The sequence below is a fragment of the Bubalus kerabau genome, chromosome 9 (genome assembly GCF_029407905.1).
Source record: "Bubalus kerabau isolate K-KA32 ecotype Philippines breed swamp buffalo chromosome 9, PCC_UOA_SB_1v2, whole genome shotgun sequence".
In the NCBI taxonomy this organism is placed as follows: Eukaryota; Metazoa; Chordata; class Mammalia; order Artiodactyla; family Bovidae; genus Bubalus; species Bubalus kerabau.
Genome location: NC_073632.1, coordinates 89,253,356 through 89,278,368, shown reverse-complemented (window position 1 = coordinate 89,278,368; position 25,013 = coordinate 89,253,356). Strand labels below are relative to the sequence as shown.

Sequence of the window (25,013 nt, the reverse complement as noted above, 5' to 3'; positions counted from 1 at the left end):
ATGATGCTATCTAACCATCTCATCCTCTGCCAGGCTCTTCTCCTTTTGCCTTCAGTATTTCCCAGCATCAGGGTCTTTTCCAATGAGTCAGGTCTTCACATCAGGTGGTCAAAGTGTTGGAGCTTCAGCTTCAACAATAGTCCTTCTAATGACTATTCAGGGTTGATTTCTTTTAGGATTGACTGGTTTGATCTCCTTGCAGTCCAAGGGACTCTCAAGAGTCTTCTCCAGAACCACAACTCAAAGGCATCAATACCTTGGCACTCAGCCTTCTTTATGGTCCAACTCTCATGGAAAAGTAAAGATATTAAAGTGAAGACATTTTAGATGTTAAGCCAATATTAAGCATTAACTGTGGATATGTGTTGAAGAGAATAAAGAATCAAGTTGTAAGATCTCTGGTGCCATTGCCTTAAACAGTATTGAAGAATCATTCTCGTAAAAGATTATTGTTGGTATCTCATACTCTGTTCAAATCTTGCGACACCTTTAGGGAGGAATGGAATTAGATGGTTACTACTCCAGGCACCTGCCCCATCACTCAGAAGTTTGAGGAAGAATTGAATGTGGTCAGAGGTCCACAGACCCTCTCTTCTAAACCAGGGGGCATACAGCAGATATTCACAGCACTGCTCTCAGACATCAAAATATCTCACTGTAAAAACTTCTCAGTCTAACTCTGCAATCTTACAGTCCAACTTAACTCAGTGTCTCCCCTGACTGTGTGAAAGCAAAATCTGATGCATGTTTCTTAAAAGAAAAGTCTCACAAAAATATCTGATTTTCTTTTAATTAAAAAATTGACATCCGGAAGGAAATTAATTGATGCCTGGCATGTACCATCTTTTTAATGTATGGATAGAACCATATAGACCACATGAGTGGATTTTGAGTTAACACGTGGGCCTCAGGCACTGCTGCCCATCAGGTACTTGGGTCAATGTGCCTGGGCCTGTGTTGGAACCTGGGTTTGAGAGATGTGCACACTGAGAAGAGAGTGGGGTGAGGAAGGGTACGTTCACAGAAAGAGAAGGGCTGAGACAAGTACCAAACCTCTCCCATGGGTTTAGGGGAAATGGGAAGGGGAAGAGAGGGGACAAAAGAGAAAGAAAAGTCAAAGACAACCAAAATAAAGGCATCTTTTGAAAGTCAGTAAGAGCTGTTTTGTAAAAGAAGAAAGGCACACCAGTAAAGGCACAATTGTGGAGAATGAGATGGATGAAAATGAGAGTAACACTGATTGTCAGGATTGGGAGGCGTGGATGGAGTAAGTGCTGGGTGCAGGGGCAGACAGCAGATGGAAAGCGATATTGTGGAGGAAGCAGAAGCAGAGAAAAAGGCTCGATTTTCAAGACGTTTGGTCTTGGTCATAAACAGCCATGCAGAAGAGGAACAGCCATGTTTAGATAGGGGGCTTGTTTGTATTGTCAGCTTTGGGGAGATGAAAGCAGGGAGGAACCTCAGCTACTACTACCTACTCCCCTCCCCCAAAAAAGGGAAAGAAATGATTATGTAGGGGAAAAGTGTAAACGAGATTGCGCGTTCTAAAGATAGGGAAGGGACAGAGCTTAGGTGGGACCCAAGAAGGGTCCTTTCACTCAGGAGATGAAAAGTGAAGGAAAGAATCACTGAGGGAGAGTAAATAGACAAAGACTATTCTTCCATAAAACTGAACAGCCTACAGATCGTTCCAAATAGAACTGAAGACACAAGTCAATTTCTGCTATAAAACAAGCCCAGAGAACTTGAAGTCAGGGCATAGGCCCAGCCTGCCTTAAAAGGACAAGACAGCCTTCCAAATCTAATCTGACTCAAGGATGATCAAGCAGGCAGAAGACAGGACCTTTCTTAACTTCCACTGCCACAAACGTGTGAGAACAATGACATTTATTACCATGGAATTAATAAATCAGTGTTGCATCCTACCTACCACCAATTAAAATTCCACCCATTAATAGAGGAATGGATAAAGAAGGTGTGGTACATATAGACAATGGAATATTACTCTGCCATAAAAAGCAACAAAATTGTACCTTTGCAGAGACATGGATGGACCTAGACACTATCATACAGGGTGAAGTAAGTCAGAAAGAGAAAAGCAAATATTGTGTAATATCACTTATATGTGGAATCCAGAAAAATGGTACAGATGAACTTATTTGCAAAGCAGAAATGAGACATAGATGTGGATAACAAACATAACGCTACTAAGAAGGGAAGGGAGGTAGGATGAATTTGAGATTGGGATATATACACTATATGAGATTGACATATATACACTACTATGTATAAAACTGATAACTAATGAGAACCTACTGTATAGCACAGGGAGCTCTACTCAACGCTCTGTGGCAATCTAAATGGGAAGGAAATCCAAAGAAAGAGAGGATATATATATATATGTATGACTGATATATATACACACAAAACTCTGCTGCACAGCAGAAACTAATGCAACATTGTAAAGCAACTGTACTCCAATAAAAATTAATTTTAGAAAATTCCTACAGCAGACACCCAGACTAGGAAAAGTGGTAATAATCTCTGTGTAAAGGAAGACAGTAAGATTCACATTCTTATGACTCTAAAGCCAAGAGTTTAGAAGAAAGCAAAACAAAGAAGAGTTACTTTTCTTGGAAGAAATTAATCTTCTTTCATATCCCCAAATACTGTAGATCTTGCGTAAGGTGATCTTTGACTGCAGATGGCCTCAGTCATATCCAGACCCCTAGATTTCACTGCTTGAGACAATGTATGAAAGAAGAGAACACCTTTCTCTTATTATTTCCAAATGCATCAGTCTTCCTCTAAATGTGACATCTTCCCTCAATGTGAAAAAAGCATGTTACACCATTTTGTTCCACCCTTTATTTTAGGCTTTACTAATACATTCCATAAAGCTCAGCAGAAATTGAAGCCTTAAAATAAACATATGTATATATACATATGTTTATATATAAGGTGACAGCAAAATTCTTGGGCCACTTTATAACATCTTAGGAAATTCGAGCCAAATATCAGTAATAATATGGGTTTAAAAACAAATGATGTGAGTAAATGCAGCAGAAAAATTCACAGTGAATTATTAATACATCTACTTGGCTTGTTTTCACTCTGTTATGTCACAATTTTATGCAAATACAAAAAACAACCCAGTGAGGTATCTAATAACTTTCTCGGGTTTTTAATGTAATTCAGTAGTCTTCTTGCTAAGTCACTTCAGTCATGTCCAACTCTGTGCGACCCCAAAGACGGCAGCCCACGAGGCTCCCCCGTCCCTGGGATTCTCCAGGCAAGAACACTGGAGTGGGTTGCCATTTCCTTCTCCAATGTGTGAAAGTGAAAAGTGAAAGGGAAGTCGCTCAGTCGTGTCCAACTCTTAGCAACCCCATGGACTGCAGCCCAGCAGGCTCCTCCATCCATGGGATTTTCCAGGCAAGAATACTGGAGTGGGGTGCCATTAGTCTTAGGAACTAGAAATAGCATATTCATAAACAACTTCTTGGTGCTCAACTTATATAAAATCTTGTGTGAATCTGAAAAGGAAACAATACAAAGATGGATAGGGTATCCTCAATAAATATGGGATAATATAAAGTAACACTTAGTGCTGTTTAAATTGACTTTTCTTAAATATTCTGGGTTGGTAGAAATGTTACAGCCTCCCAACTATTAAAATAAATAAAAAGAGGTGACAAAAAAAGATGAAGGGCAGTCCTTTGTAACTGTTTCTGCTTTAGGGAGAGAAGTTAGCAGATGAGATACAGGAAAAGGGTAAGAGAGACAACTGAAGAGATGTCCATCACCTCTTTTCAATGTCTTCTTACTGCTACTGTCCAGAGCCTTACTTCCATCTTGGGTTTCCATGGTAACTTGAAAAGCCAGATTCCCCTAATGCTTAGGAAAACTTGAGAGGGATGTACTTAAGAAGGCCAGTGTAATTCCATCTACAACTGAAGAACAAGGCAGAACAAGATGCCCAGACAGGAGTTCGAAGGAGTCAAGGCCCCACAACAGAATCTGGGACTGAAAGCACATTAGCATTCAACTCATTCAACTCTGATCTAACTTGTTCAAGGTTACACGGCATCTTGGTGGCAAGGACTCAACTAGAATCCAGAAATCCTGCCTTAGCACCAGGCTCAGTGCATCACTCCCACTGCTCCTAACCCAAGAAGCCAATTAGGAGCTGAAGAGAATTCAATAAGCAAGCTATTATTATTGCCCCTAAGACAAGTCTTTTTTCTTTGTCTGTCTTTTTCTTACAGAAACTTTCCAATACCCACAAATAGAGATAGGAGAATAATAAACTCCATACACCTATCTCCCAGCTTAAATAATTACCAACTTATGGCTGATCGTCTTTCATCTATCCTTCCCTCCCCTCCAGGATTATTTTAAAACAAATACCAGAAATAGTATCATTCAGTTCAGTTCAGTCGCTCAGTCGTGTCCAACTCTTTGCAACCCCATGAATTGCAGCACACCAGGCCTCCCTGTCCATCACCAACTCCCGGAGTTCACTCAAACTCACGTCCATTGAGTTGGTGATGCCATCCAGCCATCTCATCCTCTGTCGTCCCCTTTTCCTCCTGCCCCCAATCCCTACCAGCATCAGAGTCTTTTCCAATGAGTCAACTCTTCACATGAGGTGGCCAAAGTACTGGAGCTTCAGCTTTAGCATCATTCCTTCCAAAGAACACCCACTGATCTCCTTTAGAATGGACTGGTTGGATCTCCTTGCAGTCCAAGGGACTCTCAAGAGTCTTCTCCAACACCACAGTTCAAAAGCATCAATTCTTCGGCGCTCAGCTTTCTTCACAGTCCAACTCTCACATCCATACATGACCACTGGAAAAACCATAGCCTTGACTAGATGGACATATCATTACTACTTTTTAAATATGAAATGCTCAAAGAAATGATACAGCTGTAGATGCAGCAGAGACAATTTTGTTTAGGAAGCCCTGGTGTCTCTGTCTTACACCCTTGTGCTATCGGTGGTGTTTTCCATTTCATTTCACAGCTCTAGAACTAAAGGCCAGCTCTTATTTCCGCACAGACTGGTAAGACATGCTCTGTAATCCATGGATGATACTAGATTCTGGGGCAGTGAGGAATTTTTGATGAAGGGATTATTTTAGACAACAAACATGGAAAAAGCTGAACTTACACCAAGAGATAAAATGTCTTTCTACCTTAAACAATACCACTGATATTGTACACTTGTTTAAATCAAGCTTAATTCTGGCCTGAGATTTAAAGCCAAGTTCATCCATGAGTCCATATGAAAGGCACTAAATAATGTAATTGTTAAGGCTTAACAAACCCACAAAATAAAGTAACAATAAAAAGTTTTCACACCTGTGTTTTCACACACACCATTTATTTGTCCTAAGGACATGATAGAAATTTAAAATTAATAAATATAGCAACATTTCTTTTTCATACAGACATTTAAATTTTGCCCACAGAACAAGTACATTTGAAAGACATTTTAAAAATTCTTAATTAACAAATAGGATCATGCTAATGGAACTAAGCAGACAGAGATAACAGAATGTATATATATGTAAATGGATACTTGCAGCTATAATACCGACAAATAATATTTCCACTTCTAATTTTCCATTTCGTCTTCTTCTCCCTATACATTAATTTTTATATGAATTTACAAGTACGTATTTAAAAACAAGACTATGTTAAAAAGCCAAAGTGAATAGAAAAAGAAGACAAATCAGAACCTTAAGTTGTATCACCCTTAAATGAAATAATTTCATTTCAAATACAGATTAATTTTTTCCCAGAAAAAAAAATCTGCAAAATACAATCTTTTACCTGTTGGAAAATTTAACAGTTTATCCTTTAATAAAGTTATGATATTCATACCTGCTGATGTTTCTCTAAATTTGTCACTCGTCTTCTTTTTCCTCCATTTCCAAGGTTTAAAAATTTTACCAATGGTGGAGAGTTTCCCCTTTCTCTTGAAGGGAGGTGTTTGGGAGCCTGCTGTTGGGCCATCTGAGTTTGCTATAGAAGCTTTGTCCAGTCCATCAACTGTAGAAAGAAAAGTCAAGTCAGAGAAAAGCTGTAATAAAAGTTTGAAACAACATCATCTATTTCTTCCTGCATTGTTCAAAGTAAGCATACCCACTTTAACTGGAATTTCACATAAAGTGTATTTTGCCCCATTTCCCTGCTGCAGAGCTCTCCTCTAATATCAATCAATAAATCAATCACTCAGAAATTATAGTCCCTTAGATACTCATTTTGAGGTAACAGAAAAGAAGCAAATGACTTACATAAAAGTTAAGGCAAGATAAGTAAGGGTCTGAGAAACACAGCTGAATCCATCTGTAACAACTACATCTATATTTTTGTGCAGAAGTAGAGTATTGCCTGGAAAGTCCTATGGACGGAGGAGCCTGGTAGGCTGAGGTCCATGGGGTCGCCAGGAGTCAAACACGCCTGAGCGACTTCACTTTCACTTTTCATTTTCATGCATTGGAGAAGGAAATGGCAACCCACTCCAGTGTTCTTGCCTGGAGAATCCCAGGGACGGGGGAGCCTGGTGGGCTGCCATCTACGGGGTCGCACAGAGTCGGACACGACTGAAGCAACTTAGCAGCAGCAGCAGCAGCAGAGTACTGTAAGTGAAACAGGATGTTCTTCCAGGGCCTAATTTGGCATTTTCAGTAATGAATATGACAGTCATGATGTAGTTGAAACCAGGCTTTTTTCCTTCACAAAATAAAATTTAATGCTGAGAAGCTAAATTTTAAATTTTACCACACCAAAACTCTTTTGCTTCTATTACCAAAAAAATTTTTAGCTTCAAATAAACCGATAGCTATCACAAATGACAAGAAATATGTGAAGGAGGTGGATGTTTTAGGTAATAGAATGCATTTTTATGTGCCTCAATCTTTTTGTCAACCAGAAGAAAGGCCCTGAACTTTATGTTGCCTTGTACTACATTCATAACTGAAAAAAGATGGTGATAATTTATATTACCCCAACAATCAAATTTTAGTGACAAAAAACTGGAAGCAACTCAGAATGAATAAATGATGGTATTTTTCATGCAATGAAATAGCACTTAGCAATTTTTTTAAAAGGAGTTATTGGTACCTACAACATGAATGCATCTCAGAAACACTGTGCTGAAAAAAAGAAAAAGTGACACACAAAAGAATATGTGCTGTGTGGTTTTATTTCTATGAAGTTTTTTTAAAAAGGCAAAATGAATTTTGGAGAAAAGAAAGAAGAAAACAATCAGAACAGATGTTGTTTCCTGGAGTGAGATGGAGGTAGGAATTAACTGAGAAGAGATCTGAGGCATCTTCCTGGGGTGCTAGAAATTATCTCAGTAAAGGATGGACCATACAAAACACGTGTTTCCCAGGTGGCACCAGTGGTCAGGAACCCACCTGCCAATGCAGGAGATGTGGGTTCGATCTCTGGGTTGGGAAGATCCCCTGGAGGAGGGCAAGGCAACCCACTCCAGGATTCTTGCCTGGAGAATCCCATGGACAAAGGAGCCTTGAGGGCTACAGTTCACCGGGTTGCAGAGTCAGGCACGACTGAAGCGACTTCTCGTGCGTGCATACAAAACCCATCAAACAGTATTTATGATATTGTGTATTTCACTTTATGTAAAATATACCTTTAAAAAACCATAAATAGTAAAGTCCAATTAATGGCATGCATGCTGATAGCGATGAAGTATACTGATGTTCATCAAAAATAATAAATTGATGGATAGAATGGAGATGGATAAATATATAATATAGTAAAATGTAGCTAAGTGTTGAATCTAGGTAGTGGATGTGTGGTGATTAGTTGTATAATTCTCCCATCTTCAAAACTTTCAAAATAAAATATTAGGAAATACTAGGATAAATAAAACAAAAATTGAATGGCAAGAACCTCTGCTTCTAGGAAATGGAATAGACTTACTTTTTACTATTTCTCCTGCTAAATACAACTAAAAGATACCCTGGATGCTATATATAAAACAAACATGAGGGACTTTCCCTGGCGGTCCAGCGGTTAAGACTCCATGCTTCCACTGCAGGGGGTTCGATTCCCGGTCAGGAAACTAATATCCTGTATGCTGTGTGGGGTAGCCAAAAAAAAAAAAAAAAAAATCAACCATGAATAGATTAACAAGCTGAAAAGAAAGTAGACCAGCTTGGGACCTCAAGACCTAAGAAACAACACGGAGGTAAGATCCCTGCGTTTTCTTTTAGTCTCATGTATTCCCGACTTGCAGCTGAAGTGGTCACCAACCTGAAAACACCAACAAGCACAGACCAATAAAGCCTCAACAAACAGCCTGCTCCCTCTAGTCAACGAGCCAAAAGGGACAGGCTAGCAAAACAGAGAACTTTTAGACGAGAACTGCTCCAACTCCAGACAAACACCACAGAAGAAACTATGACCACCCAAGCCAACAAAGGCTGAGTGGGGAGATCAGACGTCTCACAAAGCTCTAATGAGGAGCCCAACACCCCTCAGAGAGTGGTGTCAGAGAGGACCAAGTAGAGAGCCGGAGCCTTTCTGCATGCCAGCTATAACGAAGCATTGTCTACAGTGTCTGGAGACCACACTGGAGCCTGGACTTCCACCCACACCCAGTCACGAGGCATCTCTTCTTCTCCCTCCCTCCCCAAACTGGGATCACACCAAACCACTGCCCAGAGGAACAAGACAACCTCCGTCCACTATGGTGTCACTAGAGACCACGTGGGGATCTGGAAATTGAACTATGCCCAGAGTAATGAAGACCCCTCTCCCTGTTTCTGCCACGAGATACCAAGAAAGAATGAAGGGCTGAACCTGGGTTTTTAACCTCCTGGCAGTAGTGAGGCAGCCCCCTTTGCCTCCTTGCCTGGAGAAGTGTCAAACAAAGTCAGTTAAAACAAAGGGTTTCAATAAAGAGTTACAGTCTAATCTAACACAAAAATGTTGAAGCTTCAATCAAAAATCACCTGACATACCACAAACCAGGAAAATCTTAAACTAAGCGAGAAGAGATAATCAGTACACACCAACACATAAATCCTTAGGAGTTCTCCTTCCAAACAAGAATGATAAATCCTATTCTTCCCACTCGGAACGTCGACTCTAATCTCAGGCAGAAACGCAAGAATTGCAGTGACTGAGTCTTTTGTAAATGATCCCATGCTGGCCACAGTGCAGCAGGCAGGGAGCGAGATGGGTCAGACTAATCGTAAAGCTAAGTCAGAGTTTAAAAGTAAAATCCTTATTTACTTCACTTTCACTCCTGTCCAACTGCTTTCCTTAAACTAGGAGCAAAACCAGGGAAAAACTGAGTGTATGATATTTCTTCTTCATGGAGACTTTATGCTGAAGATTCAATTTTGAAACAACTTAAATGTTGTGAAATATAAAAGGGCTACTACAAACATGGGAACTAAAGCTACCATCTCCAATTCACCTCTGTGGCTATAGACACACATTTAGTTCTCGTTTTCTCTAAACCTACAACCCTGACACGCCATCAAAATTCTGCTTTTGATCTGAACCACTAAGGAATAATCTATTTTTTTTCTCCTGAAAAGAAAACCAAATGAAAACAAAAATTAAATAATTCCTTAGGTGACAGAATGTGACAGATAGGGAGATTGAATGAGGTAGTTGAAAAATGAAAAATGAAGGTCTTAAATTCATAGCTACATGAGACATTAACTGCCATACCTTTCTTCATTTTGCAATTACAGTTTTAGTCTTTATCTCTGCCCTGGAAAGTGCCAGGGCAGTGTCCTGGGCCAATGACCACAGCACAGTTCAAACACATATATCTTTTTCCTGACTGCAAGAATCCACCCATAATTTTGTAATTATCGGGCAATTACAGTAAACCACACTTACAATTAGGAACCATATATTGGCATAGTTGGCCACACTGCCATGGTATTTCTCTTCAGTTATGAACATGAAGGGGACTGTCACCTGCTTTGGAGTCATATGAACGGAAATTTGACTCCCTTCTTTTCCCCAAACACTTACGATACTGCCAGGACCACTGATCATTCTACTATTTTTCTTTTGGGCCAGTGTGCCATTAAAGTTGACTTGAAACTTTCTAAAATTGTTTTTACAACAAGTCTAGTGAGTTTGGCATTTACCCACAGATAAAAACAAATCTCCAGGTAAACCCCAGATGAAAGTCTGAATTTCCTGTCTTAAATGTTAATTTTGACTGACTTAAGTGTTATGAAGAGGGACCTAACATTCATCAGGTTTTCCTTTTTCACAATGAAAATCAACATTATAAAATAATTTAAATATTATTTAAATATTTTTAAAACCAGTCATTAGCTCTTTGAATGTAGACAATTCAAATGACACACCTCAGTCTATCTTCCCAACCAAAGTCAGTCCATTCCTAACAGAACTTGCCCACACCAACCAGTAAGATCCAGAAAATACATGAAGGTTTTCTCTTTCATTTAAACAGAAATTTATCAATTAGACAATCCCAGTACTAATGTGATCACAGAAGCAAAAAATAAATGAAGCTAGATAATTATCATACACATTAAATTCTAGACTTGGGAGAATCTTTTCTTTGATATTTGAGAACGGAATGACAAGGATTCTTAGAAAAATGAAACTATTTAATATGAGACTGTGTCATACTTTTTATAATACTTGATAGTTCTCTGATATTCCAGATACTCATTTCTGATTTTTCTCCACACAATTATTTCAGTCATTGAGAAAGTGAGACAAGTGTGGCAGAGCATTCCACCTCACAAATTTCATAGGTGAAAGAACACTTAGAAAAGAACCTCAATAAAAGAATTCCTGGGGACCGATTATAAAGAAAGTGATAGCCACTCTATGAGAAAACAAGTGGTGAAGATGGCCTCAACTGTCCCCTGAAATCCTTACATATCTGAAGGTTAATGAGAATACATTTTTGAAGCCAAATAATAATAAAAACAAAGAGAAATCATATGTGATTTTAAGAAAAATGCTGATAATTCTCTGTTGTACTAAGTACACACAATACTACTCATAGTGATTTGACTGTATCAAAGAATATATCTATTAAATGGGCACTGTACAAAAATATTTGACATTTAAAAATCAAGAACTCAATCCAATGGTCACTGGTGCCTTTGAAGGTATTTTATACATGTCCACTGTAGTCTGTGTCTTTTCTAGGTGCTGATCATTGGCGTGTTTCTAATAATCAGGAATTTGGGGTAAATAATAGTCTGGAAGCTATAAGAGTTATGGAATGGTATATGTTGGGTGGTGAAGCAATGCTGTGAATTACATGAGATTTTTGTGGCAGTAAGAAACATTGACCAGCTAAATTATTTCTAAGAAGTGTTTACAGGCTAGCACAGAGACACAATGACTTTTGCTTGTGTTTGTGGAGATTGAGGGACCATTTTGTAGAGCAGCTTCCTATTGCTTGTTTTTCTGTATAATAAAAAATATTGGCTGGTCTTTGTCTCTGAAAAAAAAAAATCAAGAACCTAAGGAAGTAAGAAAACAAGCAAACCAATGTTTATTTCCTTAAAATATGGCTTCTAGGCTATCTTCTTCGTCCCTTTGTAAATTATTATGCTTACATAATATTATCACCATATATAAATATATTAATTTTATTTCTATTACAGTTTTTTTTACATTTCCACTATAATTCTGCCACCTTCCTCTTTAAAAGCTACAGAACACACAGCAAAGAAACATTAGGGCAGCATTGGGGGAACATTTAACTCTATTTCCTACCCTTCCGTGAGGCCTCTCTCTCACGAAAGTGACTTAAAAAATATGCTGTCAGACAGGGGCGTACATGCAATTCTGGGCACAGAACCAAGTAGACAATAAGGTCAGAGGGAACTGGCGCTATGAGCCGTTGCTGATGAAACTGGCTAACAGTTTCTAGGAAAGCCGGTGGCTCTCCTTGTCTTCAGTCATCTAAAGGAGATCCTTCTTGTTGCAGTTGTTTAGGCACTAAGTCATATACGACTCTTGGGACCCCATGGACTGTAGCCTGCCAGGCTCCTCTGGCCATGGGATTTCCCAAGCAAGAATACTGGAGTGGCTTGCCGTTTCCTTCTCTAGGGGCTCTTTCTGAACCAGGGATCCAGCCTGTGTCTCCTGCATTGGCAGGTGGCTTCTTTACCACTGAGCCACCTGGGAAGCCCACAAAAGAAGATCCTTACTCTCTTGCTAATCAGCACCGACATTTGGGTTGGATCAAATCTCTTCCTTTTGGGGGGAAGGATGAATAACCGGTGGAAGGAAAAGTGAAAAGGAACAGAAGAATAAAAATGTGTGGTATTACATGGGGTTAGGAGTTAATCCTGAAACTGGTATACTTGTAAACAGGATGGAACATTGGATAATAGATGTTAGGAGCCAAATTTCTCATTCTTGGAAATGGAGGTTACAGATAAGCAAAAGGGGAAGCCAGAATGATTGATGTGGACTGGATTAGAGTCGGAGATATCAGTATGAACTTCTGTTTTGAATAGAGAGAGAAAGGGAGGGAGAGAGGAAAGATATAGATAGATAGATTATAAGTATATGTATACACATGGTTTGGTATACATACTTATATTTTCCCGTTCATTATAGGGGCTAGAAGCGATAACACCCCAGTGAGCCCTTGGCCTTTGGTTTCTAACAGCATGCTCCAATAAAAGGAATCAGACCTCTTTCCAGAAATGGCTGCTTCCAGGGCCAGGGCAAGGAAAATACTAGATGAGCCTGGAGCATCTTACTTTTCAGAAAGGAAACAAGTGCTCAAAACACATTCTCATGAGAGAATGTCAAAGTCACACAGGAGCCAACAAAGAGTTCCACAGGCCAAAGACAGAACAATCTGGGCAGTAGTGCAGTTTTAGATTATCATCCAAACTGATGAACAGTGAATAAATAAATAAGTACGGGATATAACATCTGTATGGAAGAACTGCAACTAATTTATATAAAGCTGCACTCTCAAGAAGGTGGGTCTTAACTTCCCACTCCTGAAATGTGTGGGTTTTACATGGTGACTTCCTTTGAAAGACTTCAGTATGGAAAGGTGGGGAAAAGGAGGCACTTACAGTGAAGAAAGTGACAGACACTGCCTCAGCCAAGTGACGGATGTTGACTTGATCAGTGCTAAGTCATGTTGAGAGCATGGACCCTTGATATGATGGATGAGAAGCAGATCTCAAAACCTAGAACCCCACTGTATACCTTTAAGACCATACAATTTTTGCACCTTGTTTTATGTCCTTGGATATGTTCCAGTGTCTCAGAGCTCACAGCCCATGGGAACTTGAATAGAATATGTACTGTATAAATCTTAATTATGTTGGATTGGTTCACAGCACTCTCCAGGTCTACTACATTGCCCTTCTATTTCTTTGTATATTACTTCTATTAATTTTTGAGATTTTTATATTGAAACTCCAACTAAAATCTTAATATAGCTACTTAAAAATAATTGCAACATATAGTGGAACTATACATAATCTTGTTCTGTATTTTCCAAGTCTCCTGTAAGTATGTTATTATACCTTCATAATTTAAAAAAGGAAAAAAAAATACTATAACCCCACTGTAACCCATGAGAAAAACATTAGATAAGCCAAAGTGAGGGTCATTTACAAAATACCTGACCAATAAATACACCTCAGGTCATTAAAAACAAGGGAAGCCTGAGAAACTGTCCCAGACCAGGGAAGGCTAAGGAGACATAATGAATGAATATAAAGTGGTATCCTTCAAGCAAGACTGGAACGATAACAATAACAAAACGACCTTAGGGGAAAACTAGTGAAATCCTAACAAACTGTGGAGTCTAGTTAACAATACTGCACCAAAACCCTTTCCTTGGTGGTAATAAATGTATTCTACACATTTAAGAGATGAACAATAGGAGAAACTAAGCTGGAGGTATATGAGAACTTTGTACTGTCTCTGCAGCTTTTCTGTACATTTGAAACTATTCTAAAATAAAAGGTTCATGTTCAAAAATGTGGAGTAGTTAGCATGGAGAGGATGAAGACTTAGAGGAGATTCCTAGCGGACAGCATTTCAGCTGCAGAGAGACCTTGTGGGGTGCTGTCAATTTACAACAGTAAAGATTTCTGCAGAGGGTTTTAGAAAGTATCAATAATATAATATGTTTTGGACTTGCTCATTTTTTTCTCCAAAATCTCCTTTTATTAATATTTTCAACTCCCAGTATTTTACCACTAAGAGAATATTTACAGATCATCAAATTGCTGTCTCAACACTTTGTATTACCTGATGGATCCTAATGAGGTAAGTGGCATCTAACATCCTACAAAAGAGTAGACCATGGGCCCAGTAATTACTGATCTCAGTTACTGTGGAACCACACAGTGGCAATTCCCATGCACACGTGCTGGGTTAGTAGCATGACCTGCCTACACAGAATGACAAATCTAGGAATAAATGTTTAAAGTTACCTGTACTTTATTTTTAAAGCACTGAAGTTCAATTATTTTCAATAAACTTCTCCTTGGGAATCAAAAGTAAACTTAAAAGACTGAAGTTTATTTTATGATCATGGAGGATACCTTTTCCAGCTCATCCATTTTTTTCCCCTGAATTCATGGGTATGGGAGAAGAGTAGTATAATTCAGGAACAGAAATCCCAGAGCTCACACTGGTGTGAAAGGTTTGGTGAGCAGAACCAACAGTGAATTAGTCACTGACTCATCCTGGGTTTCATGCTCTCCTGAAAGTGGAAATTCACAAGCACTTTATTAAGAGCAGAATTAATAATCACTAGTATTTATTGAGTATTTACTGTGAGCCAGGCATTGTGCTGAGTACTTTACCTGCATTCATTAGCTCATGCCAATGCTTACAATAGCTCTCAGATAAGTACCATTCATCGGTCCCATTTCTGAGACAAGAAAACTGTAACACAAAGACTAAGCATCTAACTCAGTATGTGGTAACTTGTGTGTGTGTTTACATTCAGACAGAGTAAGATTAAATAAGTATCTACTGACTAAATACATAACTAGATTATGAATAAATAGGTATCTTCCAGGACTTCCTTGGTGGTCTAGTGGTTAAGACTCTGCACTCCTAATATAGGGGCCACAGGTTCAATCCCTGGTCAAGGAACTAAGATCCCACAGGTTGCATGACATGGCCAAAAATAAATAAAACAGGTATCTTTCTAGCAGAGATCTTGGGTGAGAAGTGATGTCTGCCTGCCTCCAGAGGTGACCGTCTTAACCATGTACTGCAAGGTCTCCTTTAACTCAGTGCTTTTTTTCTTTTTCCTTTTTGGCCACACCCTGTAGCATGCAGGGTCTTATTTCCTGGACCAGGGATCAAACGTGTGTCCCCTGCAGTGGAAGTGTGAAGTCTTATTCACTGGGAAGTCAGGAAAGTCCAACCAACTTGGTGCTTTGATTCACCCTACAAAGGTCAGGGCAGTGATGGAGAGTAAGACAGGATTCTTCCCTTACAAGCCTTCACAGTAAAGTTCGGGAAGCAGGAGTGATCAGTGGTCAGTGACACCAGCCAACTGAGAAGGTGCTAGAATAAAGACAAAAGCAGAGCAGTGATGTCTGGCTGGCGCGGTTTGGGGCGATTTCACAGGGAGTGGGAGACTTATTCACCTGCTAATGCAGGTGACTCAGGAGGCGTGGGTTCAATTCCTAGGTTGGGAAGATCCCCTAGAGAAGATCACTCTAGCATTCTTGCCTGAAAAATCCCATGGACAGAGGAGACTGGCAGGCTACAGTCCCTGGGATTGCAGTCAGTCAGACATTACCAAGCAACTGAACATAAATACATAGGGAACTTGAACTGGGACTGCCAAGAGAGTAGCCTTTGCAGGGGAAATCAAGGAAGAGAAATGCCCTAAAAGTGAAAATTCAAGGATGGCTGACCTTTTTAAGTAATGCCAAGAAAAATGTTCTCATTATCCCAGTCCTGAGCTCATCAGACACATATTTATGGGGAAAAAACAAAGCAAATTTATAAAGTCCTATCCTCAAACAAGTGGAATGGTTAAATGTGAAATTTTAAAAAAGAAACTAGAGAATTTTTGTACTTTCTAGATATCAGTGTATGTAAACTAGATTAAAAATCTGAATTTTATCAATTAGATCTTAGTTGATGCAGAAGAAAATTGCTTTTCATCTGCTGATTGTTCCTTTAAAAATAATCAGCATTAAGGTAATAATCATGGCTAAAAATATTTTTTTTAATGTTTAACCATCATCTTTTTAAATCCAGCAAGAGTAAAAGAACAGAATGCAGACAAGTAAGAAAAGAATGTGAAAAACATTCCAATAATAGTTAAATAGAAGAGTTTTGGTTCCTCTGGAGGAAGACTAATATTTATTTACTAGTTATTTAATTACGTACTAGACTATCATTTGCCTCCCAAGTTGACAATTTCCATTTCACTGTCGCTATAGTTACCTAAATAGGTTTGGGATTAAATCAGTATTCCCACTGTCACTGAAATGAATACGATGAAGATTTTTCAAAATAATGTTTGAGAAATAATATGCACACAGCAAGTAAATGATCTGGTACATGACAGCACCATCCAGATTAAGGTCTAGGTCATTTCCAGGCTTAGAAAATTTCTTTGTGCACCTTCCCAATCAATACCATCCTCTCCATCCATGTTGTTGTTGTTCAGTTACTCAGTCGTGTCCGACTCTTTGAGACCCCATGGACTGCAGCACGCCAGGCCTCCCTGTCCTTCACTATCTCCTGGGGTTTGCTCAAACTCACGTCCATTGAGTCAGTGATGTCATCCAACCATTTCATCCTCTGTCATCCCCTTCTCCTCCCGCCTTCAATCTTTCCCAGCATCAGGGTCTTTTCCAGTGAGTCAGCTCTTCACATCAGGTGGCCACAGTATTAGAGCTTCAGCTTCAGCATCAGTCCTTCCAATGGTTATTCAGGATTGATTTCTTTTAGGATTAACTGGTTTGATCTCCTTTCAGTCCAAGGGACTCTCAAGAGTCTTCTCCAACACCACAACTCTTCGGTGTTCAGCCTTCTTTATGGCCCAACTCTCACATCCACACACGAATGCAAGAAAAACTATAGCTTTAACTATATGGACCTTTGTTGGCAAAGTCTCTGCTTTTTAATACACTGTCTAGGTTTGTCATAGCTTTTCTTCCAAGGAGCAAGCGTCTTTTAGTTTCATGGCTGCAGTCACCATGTGCAGTGATTTTAGAGCCCAAGAAGTATCCACATCTCCAAATAACCACTGTTTTGACTTCCATCGCCACTTGTTTCACCTGTTCTAGAACTTCAACTTCTCAGAATTATACAACCTACTCTTTGTTGTATGTGCCTTTCACTGAGCATTGCGCCTGAGAGGCTCATCTAAATACATAAGCATTTCAAAGCAGAGCTCCCAGGTACAAAATGAAAAGTATGCCATCTATCTCAGCAAGACCACAGATAGGAGAGTATTTATACATGATGAGTTTTTTCACAGCTCTTCTTTTAAGAAAGGATATCATTTCCACTTTCTTTATCTGGAAAACATAAATAATAACTCCTTTCCCTTACTAGATTTGTGAGAAAATTAATAGAGCGTTCTACCATCTTTTCAGGTTGCCCTGAAGCCATGCTAAATTAGAAGCTCACCTCAACAAGCTTAGGGATGGAGAAGCAGTTTATTTTCTGTAAATAATGACAGCTTTTTAGTCTTATTCTGTATCTGACAGCAGCAGTAGTCTGAGCAGCGCAGTTCAGAGAAACACTGAGTATAACATTATCCATTAAAGGATCAACTGTGTTATTACAGGGTCCTACACTATCTTAAGTATTAAAGGCCTATATATGGGGACACTCGGAGAAGGCAATGGCACCCCACTCCAGTACTCTTGCCTGGAAAATCCCATGGATGGAGGAGCCTGGTAGGCTGTAGTCCATGGGGTCGCTAAGAGTCGGACACAACTGAGTGACTTCCCTTTCACTTTTCACTTTCATGCATTGGAGAAGGAAATGGCAACCCACTCCAGTGTTCTTGCCTGGAGAATCCCAGGGACGGGGGAGCCTGGTGGGCTTCCATCTATGGGGTCGCACAGAGTCAGACACGACTGAAGCGACTTAGCAGTAGCTTAGCATATGGGGACACTGAGACCCAAGAAGGTTAGTGGCTTTCCAAATCATTAACTAGTCACAGATACATAGTCTAGGTCATCTGATTCCTGACTGGGGGCTTTTCTCCCATTCTCCCTGCTGTCCTTGTTGGAATACGATAGCTAAACTCATGAAGCAGCAGCACACCCTAGTACCTCTAGACGAGCAGTAAGACTCTGTTTATAGAGCAAAAAGCAAAAAAGACATCACATAATCAGGATAGGCAATAAATCTCAGTTAATGTTGGGAATTTTGAGCATCCAGTTGGGGTGGCTCACTGTAATCTGAACAGAGAACTGAGTCCCAGACTCAGCTCTGCTACTTAACTGGCCCTGTGACCTTGAGCAAAGACCCCAGTATTTCATTGCTGAGATTATCAGATTCAGTTAAAGGGTCTCTAGGCTCAATAAAATTGATGTACTTTTATGTCACCTTTAGACCTGTTCTACGTGCTTCATGATTATTGCCTTCTTGTCATCACAACCCTATAAAGTAAGGTGCTATTAGTATTTCCGTTTTATAAATGAGGAAGTTGAAGTCCAGAGAGACCGAGCAGTTTACCCAAGGTCACAGAGCCCGTCAGAGAGATTTAAACTCCAGATGGTCTACCTCCTGAGTGTCCGTTGCACAATATGGGCCAGGGGCTTGTGGGTGGGAATACGGCTATATTTTAAGAGAAGGCAAGACATAAAGCCTGATGAATAATAACTCAAGTCTATGCCCAACTGCCTCTTTGGGAATCTAACGAGACAGGGCAGACACTGTTCTGGTCTCTGGAACGATGCCCACTGTCATCACAGTTACGTTCACGTGGGCTGCAGGCAGTGTGTCGTCTTCGCTTATAATAACTACGGTCCTTTGATTGCACAGAATCCTTATTTAACACAGCATTAATTTTAGAAATTTGATACCATCAATTTTTGGACTTGTTTTTCTAACAGAGGCAGCCATTATTTTTAAACCCCCAAAGGGAAAAGCGACTAAAGACTTCCATCTGTCTCGCAAACACTGAGAGAGAGTTTCAGAGTTTAAACTTGAGGGCCGACGGGCTGCAGAAGGGGCGTGTTTGTGCAGCTGTGTGACATCCTGGCGCTCTGATGTGAACAATAGACCCTAGACTTGCTTCGGGACATTTAATAGATTAAATAATGTCACTTGTACTTAGGGTTCGAAGAAATTCTGACTGAACAGGAAAAAGGTCACCTGGCAAAAGGGAAATCAATTTTAATATAAACAAAAGCATCGTACGTTTCATATATCACTATTATTGCTGCAAGCAAAGGGTTCTAGAAAGAGTTAGGATGGCTGTGTTTAGGAACAGTGAGACGTGTGCTACAGAGAAATGAGAAAGGAACAAACCCACTTCCTACCTTCCTTCCCTTCCTGAGCCATCTCCTACATTAGCCCTCAGAGACCGGGGTGGAGAGCAGGTCATGGTGTGTGGCGGGTGTGTTTGTGGAAAGATTTGACACACCTCCAGTGGGCAACCTGCCAAGTAAGAGAGAATCTCACCTCTAAGTGAAGATGGTGACTATTTCCTTTATGCTGAGCTTGTACCTGGGGAGGAAACTTTAGGAGAGAAGCTAGAAGACCTTAGATATAAATTATAAAATAAACTGTAAAATAAAATCTAACAATATCTGGGACTTCCCTGGTGGTCCAGCAGTTAAGACTCTGCACTTCCACTGCAGGGGGCACAGCTTTGATCCCTGGTCAAAGACCCTACATTTCCAGTGGTGTGGCCAGAAATAAAAATAAATAAATAAATAATACAAGACACTTCCCTGGCAGTTCAGAGGTTAACACTTCACCTTCCAATGCAGAGGGTGCGGGTTCAATCACTGGTCAGGGAGCTAAGATGCCACGTGACTTGCAGCCAAATAATCAAAACATAAAACAGAAACAGTATTACAACAAATTCAATGAAGACTTTTTAAAAAAATGGTCCACATAAAAAAGTCTTTAAAAAAATTTTAAAAATAAAAAATATGCTAAAGACAATTAAAATTTTTTAAATGTAATGATTTTGGATCCACTTTGCCCCAAACAAAATTATGAAAAACTTCCCAGTAGAGGATGAGTGTAATAGAAATATTATTAAAATAACACATTAAATCTGGACTAGTAGCTTTGGGTCAGTTCAGTTCAGTCGCTCAGTCGTGTCTAACTCTTTGCGACCCCATGAATCACAGCACGCCAGGCCTCCCTGTCCATCACCAACTCCCGGAGTTCACCCAGACTCACGTCCATTGAGTCAGTGATGCCATCCAGCCATCTCATCCTCTGTCGTCCCCTTCTCCTCCTGCCCCCAATCCCTCCCAGCATCAGAGTCTTTTCCAATGAGTCAACTCTTCGCATGAGGTAGCCAAAGTACTGGAGTTTCAGCTTTGGGTCAAAAGATCCATAAGAGTCTACTTATACTGTGACTAACCTTCTCTGCAGTCCAACAGTCCCCTGGGAGTCACACCAAGTTCTGTGAAGAGACGGGTGGCCACGTGTAAAATTCTGGACTATCCCCCCAAGGCAGAAATGAAACCTTATACAAGGGAACCCAGGACACTAGGAGACACAAGCTGTAGGCTTATTCTATGGAAGGCAGAAAGCTGGGAGAATTTATGTCAATTAGTCATAAAGAGTCCCCAATGCACTCAGCTTTATATCCCTATCATTCAGTTAAAAGAGGTGACTGTAACAACCCAGGCATCTGAACTTGGACTGGAGCAGAGAAAAGGGACTAGAAATGATGAATGCCTCCAACAGACATTGAGAAGGAAGAAGTAAGGAGGCCAAGGAGCTGCCTGGAAAAGACACAGGCAACTCCAGGGTCTGAACCTCTCCGAGGATGTGGTGGGATGTAAAGAGATGAAGGCTTAGAGAAAAGGTCTGTGGCTTGAGTTCAAGCACCCTGAACATTCAAGGGAAGATGTGAGTAAATACAGTACTGCTGCTGCTGCTAAGTCACTTCAGTCGTGTCCGACTCTGTGCGACCCCATAGACAGCAGCCCACCAGGCTCCCCCGTCCCTGGGATTCTCTAGGCAAGAACACTGGAGTGGGTTGCCATTTCCTTCTCCAATGCATGAAAGTGAAAAGTGAAAGTGAAGTCACTCAGTCATGTCCGACTCTTAGCGACCCCATGGACTGCAGCCTACCAGGCTCCCCCCTCCATGGGATTCTCCAGGCAAGAGTACTGGAGTGGGTTGCTATTGCCTTCTCCATTACAGAAACTGATCTATGTTAAAAAGAAAAAGACATTTAACAGACATTAGCAAGAAAACAGAGTTGAAGTTAAAGAAGTTATTGGGGGTGGTTTTTCCAAATAAAAGCAGAGCTAAGTTGACCTCTTAGAGGATGATTACATGAAGGAGACAGTAACTTCCCTGGTGGCTCAGATGGTAAAGAATCTGCCTGCTATGCGGGAGACCTGGGTTTGATCCCTGGGCTGGGAAGATCCCCTGAAGGAGGGCATAGCAGCCCTCCAGTACTCTTGTCTGGAGAATCCCCATGGACAGAGGAGCCTGGTGGGCTACAGTCCAGGGGGTCGCAAAGAGTCAGACACGACTAAGTGCAGACACGACTGAGCCACTAAGCATACCCACACAGCTTTTACTAGGAAAGGTATCTAACTAAATTGGAGCTAAAACCCAATTGCTTTTGTTTTTTCTATTTTTCAGGGATTACACATGAGAATTCGAATCTCTCATATTAAGAAACCAGCTAGAAAACCATGAAACCATTTTTTTTTAAACCTGTTATCATATTCTTTCATAACATTATTAGGGGTATCGAGCTATGTGTTGCTACTTAAAACTTTTGATTCACTCAATACACCGGAAACTGGTAGAATTACAAGGCCCTTTGCATAGCAGCCCAGTGTCTGGTGGCAAATATCTGACTACATAATGTAACATGCTCAATTATCAGGAATCATTCTTTAAAACAGGCAACCCACAAGTTACTGTTCCAGTTTAAACAGAAAACACCACCTCTTCTATCTCAACTCTCAATTGAGAATCAAGTATCTCCTGGGATGCCAGTCTGTTAAAGCAGGCAAACACAAATGGAGAAATGATTGATACTTATGCTGCTCTATATGAAAACTTCCAGAGAAGTAAGCAAATGTTTTGTTAACTTCCAAGACCCTTGGACTGCTTTTGTACTGAGAGTCATCAGGTAAAGGAAAAAGTTTAGTTTATTTATTTGTTTTTAATTGTTGGCGGGTTGGCAGGGGTGCTGCTCCAGCCTATTTATGAGCTAAGAAGAAAGCCTGGAGGGAGAGAGAAAGTGAAGATATGAGAGAGAATACACTAGACTCTGAGAACTGAATGCCTGCAGGATAAGGGCAAGGCGTGGGTGGAGGGGCAGAGCCCAAACCTCACATGGTGAATATCAGGAAGTCACCAGAAAGTCAGGAAATTACAGCAGCAAAGACGTGGGAAGAGAAACTCAGCAGGATGGCACGTATTTCAAATGAGAAATAACTTTCAAAAGCAAAGTTGACCTCTTAGAGGATGATTACATTAAGGAGGTAGCAGTTTTCCTGATGGCTCAGACGGTAAAGAATCCACCTGCAATGTGGGAGACCAGGATTTGATATCTGGGATGGGAAGATTCCCTGGAGGAGGGCAGCTTAACTCCTCTTCCACGCGATACTGGAAGCAAAACAGGCAGGAGTGGCGGGCGATCCGGAGTGGACAGAAGGTCAGTAGCGAGGGGTGAAGGGACACAGCCTCTTCCACCAGGGGAGAGTTGCCAAGGAGAGGTGGGTTTCTGACCAAACAAGAAAGAAGAGGAAGGAGAAGTCCACAAAGAGATGAGGATGTAGGAAACTCTGCTTCCTGTGGAATGGAGTCATCCATCCGTAATTAATTTCTTGAGACAAGGTAACGCACTGGGGCTTTGAGTGAGCAAAAATGGACTGGATCTCTGCCCTTGGGAGGCTTATTTATGGTCTCTGATGGGAGCTGACATTATCCTGGCAACATCCACTCCAGCGCAGAAATACAGCAGGTAGTGAGAGCACAGGGGCTGAGGCGGCTGAGGGGCTCCCAGTGAGGCAGGGCAGCACCAGTTCTTGGGACAGGCGTAGCATGAAATGGCCTCCCAGTTCTGAGTTACAATTCAGGATAAAATTATTTGAGGGATACAGAGATTTAGCCCAGTTTCATAACACTACTTAAAAAGTAGAAACACCCTGTCTCAATTAAGCAGGAGACCACTGAAAAGTCACTGAAAAGCAAAGGATTAACATTCCTTAGTTTGAACAACACCTAATTCTCTAACTACAGAGACAGAGACAAGAAGGACAGAATTCCATTAGCTGTGTTTTGAAAAAATAATATTACAGTAATGATGCCTGAAAAGTTGATTTTAATTTTTTTTCTCCAATATAGTCACTAAAGCTATCCCAATTACAAGATGTTCTATTTCGGTTTCCTTCTTGAAAATGACATGTGTGTTAAGCAAGCATTCCAGAGAACGAGCTGTACCAGCAGGACTTGGATATAACCCTACACAGAAAGCCTCTGAATCCAATTAGGGCAACATCAAGCCAACCAGCTGATTCCAAAGTCCTTTTCTGATATTATTTTTATTAAGATTTTCAATACTGGCCAAAAGGATTGTTGAACGTGTACTAGAATGATGAAAAAAGCCCATAACTGAGCTTCAGAAGTAGCTAGTTGCCACTCACAGACTTCCCGGAAGCCACAAAATTATTCTTAACTACTGTTCTTATCAAGTGAGTAGGGGAAAAAAGATTGCCTCTTTGAAGAGTAAGTACATGAAAAAAAGAAAAAAAGGACCAGTCTTCCCTGCTATATCAGGAGTCCCATGATACCCCCACCCTGAACATAAGCCACAGAAGGTACTTGATAAATATTTACAAAATGAATAACTAAGTCATGCACAAACGTTTGGCAATAATTTACAAAGCCTGGCCTATCTAGGCTATGATTTATTTTAGCAGGTCTTTAGATTTTTCACACTGGGGAAATTGTTTCCAACAGCGCTTTCCTGTAGAATTCCAAATATTTTGAAAGATAATATAACAGACACTAAAGTTTGAAATTGAGAAAATATCAAAGCCACCAGAAAGGGTGATTAACACTCAGAAGAATGGTACATGCATTGTTGACCAATTTTTCAGGTGAACAAACACTTGCTGCTTACTATGTAATTTTAAATAACGTAAAAAGACAATCATTAAAGATAAATCACTGAAAAAAGAAAACAGTTGGAATCATTTAGAGGTGAACTTATCTTTGAAGAACTTCCTACTGAGACTTCCCTGGCAGTCCAATACTTCAAATGCAGGTGGTGTGGGTTTGATCCCTGGTTGGGGAACTAGGATCCCATATGCCTCATGGCACTCCCCAACCCCCACCAAAAAAGAACTTCCTATTTTCACACAGCGTGAGTGGTGAAAATGATCAGTTTTTAAGAAGCTACTCATCCACACATACCACACTGGCATCGCTTTTTCCTTCTCTGAACACTACAAGCACATCAGGCATCTCAGGTTTGCCGATCTTCCCAACCCAGGAATCGAACCCACATCTCTTGCACTACAGGCAGATTCTTTACAGATGAGCCATAGGGGAAGCCCCAAGCAACTAGAAAGGAGCTATGAAAAGGTTTGGAGGGGAATAAATGATAGAAGTGGATTATTTCTGATCTGGAGCAATGGAAGCAATGAAATGTCTTTGAAAGCTATTTTTCTGGTCTTCCAGAGGGTTCCAGGAAAACAAAAACATCTCCCTCCACAATAGACACCTGCATAGAGCCACCTGCATTCTCCACTGGTCTCCAGACAATTGCTGGGAGCTGCTGAGGCGAATGAGTACTCAGGGGAGATCCCTCT

General features: G+C 40.4%; 1 protein-coding gene and 1 non-coding gene across 4 annotated transcripts in view; one reads left to right on the top strand and one right to left on the bottom strand.

Moving 5' to 3' along the window:
* The window catches only part of PHACTR2 (phosphatase and actin regulator 2), a 291,343-nt gene that overhangs the window by 90,865 nt on the left and 175,465 nt on the right, over positions 1-25,013 (bottom strand). For all 3 annotated transcript variants that reach the window (XM_055535828.1, XM_055535826.1, XM_055535827.1), the window contains exon 2: positions 5,890-6,057. In XM_055535828.1, the coding sequence (XP_055391803.1) occupies positions 5,890-6,057 (168 nt within the window). The remainder of the gene's footprint in view (positions 1-5,889; positions 6,058-25,013) is intronic.
* On the top strand, positions 15,075-15,147 carry TRNAR-CCU (transfer RNA arginine (anticodon CCU)). Its single transcript has one exon. It is a non-coding gene; the product is annotated as a tRNA-Arg (tRNA).